At 34.8% G+C, this 2,738-nt stretch overlaps 1 protein-coding gene across 1 annotated transcript in view; it reads left to right on the top strand.

Moving 5' to 3' along the window:
• SERAC1 (serine active site containing 1) overlaps nt 1-2,738 on the top strand; it is a 25,048-nt gene that overhangs the window by 261 nt on the left and 22,049 nt on the right. Inside the window, exon 2 of the mRNA XM_015826701.1 lies at nt 1,683-1,774. Coding sequence (XP_015682187.1) covers nt 1,683-1,774 — 92 coding nt within the window. The remainder of the gene's footprint in view (nt 1-1,682; nt 1,775-2,738) is intronic.

Below are 2,738 nucleotides of genomic sequence, written 5' to 3' on the forward strand. Positions count from 1 at the left end.
TGCTGCTATGAGGGCGGCGCTCTGGGGGAATGTAACGTGATTCACGTTGACGTCAGAGCGTGGGCGGTATGGAAAGGCTTCGTCGTTGACAGTGGGACGGGGATCCGAGATGGGCAGGTAGGGGAGGAGGCAGGAGGAGAGCGGCTGTTGGGGTCAACCTGATGCGTGGTTGTGAAGTCGGGGCTGGAGAACAGGCTTGCCTAGCCGGAGAAATCCCCGAATGAGGAATAACATTGCGACGGAGCTCGTGTAACTCATTTGTCCATTGTATAATGATAGCTGTGATCAGCAATGATAGGCTTGGCTCTGTCCATAAAGTCTGTTTGCCTAGAGCGTACTCTTTTCATTGTGCCGCACCCCTAAGATTAGAACTGGGGCATTTCTATGCTGTTTGCAAATTGCGATCTGTTGTACGTTCACTAAAGGCAGGGCTGCTGCAATTTGTGGCATGTTTTATTTCAAGGTGTGTAGGTAGGAGATGCTGTGGCATGTTTTATTTCAAGGTGTGTAGGTAGGAGATGCGCAATGGTTTTTTGGATAACATATATATACATACATACATACATACACACACTAGTGAATGTTGTTATTCAGCTATGAAATTAGTCACCACTCCCACACTCTTGGATCTGTTTTCAGAAACATCTACAAGGCAGTTAATCAGATTTGGAAGGTTGAGCTACAAATCACTGCAAAACTGAAAGGGTCGGGCAGTTTTGTTGTTTTCCATGAAGTCAGATGGCATTTTCACAAACAAAGCTTCGTTTGCTAACCAACTGCCGTTTATTTTTAGGGTCCCACGGCTGTACTGTGTCTGGAAAAAAATGTTAGAACATACAGTTAAACGTTATCTTCAAATATGGCACATTTTAGGCATTTTGAGTGAGTCATTTATTTTAAAAAAAACCAACTCTGTTCAAACATGTAGATTTATACTGAGAATCTGAGTATTCTTTGTGGTTACTGAACTAAGGACTATCTTGTCTTATTTTTTACCCTAGGTTGTTGAGCAAAACTAGTAAAGGATAACATACAGCCCCCCAAACTGAGCTAGTTGAGTAAACTGGTAACCATGGAATAAGCAGCAAAATATTGACAGTATTAGTTAGTGCTATAACAGGAGGAAACACAGGATTTTTTAAAAATTAAATGATATATCAGTAGAACACCTTACCCCCCCCCAAAAAAAGCTTGGTTGTTTCTTTGCTATATTCCTTGTACTGAATCTCTGCACAGAATATCGTTAAGACCCAATAATTTTCTATGGTTCCAATAATATTCTATAGATTTGCAGCAAAATTACTAGATTTCAGTGAATTGTTCATTGTGTCTCTGAACCTCTCTTTTTCCAGGATGGACAGCCAAAATAGTTACCTTATAAAAAAAATACAGTGAAGCAAAATATATTATTTTGGGTTGTAAAACAAATTGCACCTCTCATTTAAATTCAGAAAGGAAAGGCTTCCCCTATCAAAAGTTTGGAAAATGATATAATTCATTTTTCCTTTGAAAGAGTCCTGGAAGATTTTTTTTACAATCATGAAATCCTGTACTAAACTTGCAATATATGTTTTTGGAAAGAATGCTATGCTCCCTCTGAATTAGATAGAGCATAACTGATATATAAAATATTTTTTTAAAATCCTGTTGATGTGCTAAATCAGTTTTTTGTACCTTTACAGAATGTCTCTGGCTGCTTATTGTGTGGTTTGCTATAGAAAGATAGGAACTTTAGGTTCAACATGGAAAGTTGATCAATCATGGAAACATATCAGTAAGTGCAATTTTGTATTTACAAGCCTGACTATCATTATTTTATTTGAATCATTTCCTACATAAATTCATCATTTGAAGCTTGCTGCACATCTCTTCTTTGCCTACCTTGGGAAATTATATATACCTATTTGAAAATTTTATTAAGAATAATAAGTAATACAAACTAAAATAGAATGAAAAAGGAAGAAACAAGAAAAAGCTAAAATGCAAAAAAAAATACAAAAAAGGATAAAGATATGAAGCGTTTGTTTCTGATTTTCTTCACATCAGTTATAAATACAATTAAAATTTAAGCTCCTGACTCTCGTCTTTCTGTCTAATCATCAAAACCATAAATCATTTTTGGGTTTTTTTTACACAAAAAGTCTATAAGGAGTGGAAAGTATATTCTTCCTAGGGACAGTTAGGAAAGTAGCCTTTGGAGAAATATTTTGAAGAACTTTATTGGGTTTTTTTCTATAAAAGGAAATATATACACCAATGGAAATACAAAGCCTATTTGAAGTTAAGATCTCTGAGCAAGATCTTAGTGACATTGTTCTGCATAACCTTTTTAAATATTTATGCCATATTTAAGAATGAGTTGAATATTTTCTTAAACACAAGGTTGAAAAGCCATCTAAAAAAGATTTGACCGAAATTTTAGATAGAAAAATGTTGATAAGGTCACCTGTAAGATGACTTTGTGTAACCTTAAATTACATAAATATATAAATATAAATGAAACTATGATTTCCAATGATGAAATCTGTTTAGAATATTTTATGAATACAATGATACGTATTCCATAATTTAAACTTTTCGGGATGATGGTAGGAAGATCATACATATATAAAAGGCTAATGGAAGAAACCAATGTTGTAAATCTAATTTTGTACAAGTTTATTCAGAAGTAAATTCTTTTAAATTCACAACTTGAGCTTTGTTGCCAGGTTAATTTGCCAAATTGTGTGTTCTCATTT

The sequence above is a fragment of the Protobothrops mucrosquamatus genome, unplaced genomic scaffold, assembly GCF_001527695.2.
Source record: "Protobothrops mucrosquamatus isolate PMUCROS unplaced genomic scaffold, P.Mucros_1.0 scaffold3243, whole genome shotgun sequence".
Classification (NCBI taxonomy): domain Eukaryota; kingdom Metazoa; phylum Chordata; class Lepidosauria; order Squamata; family Viperidae; genus Protobothrops; species Protobothrops mucrosquamatus.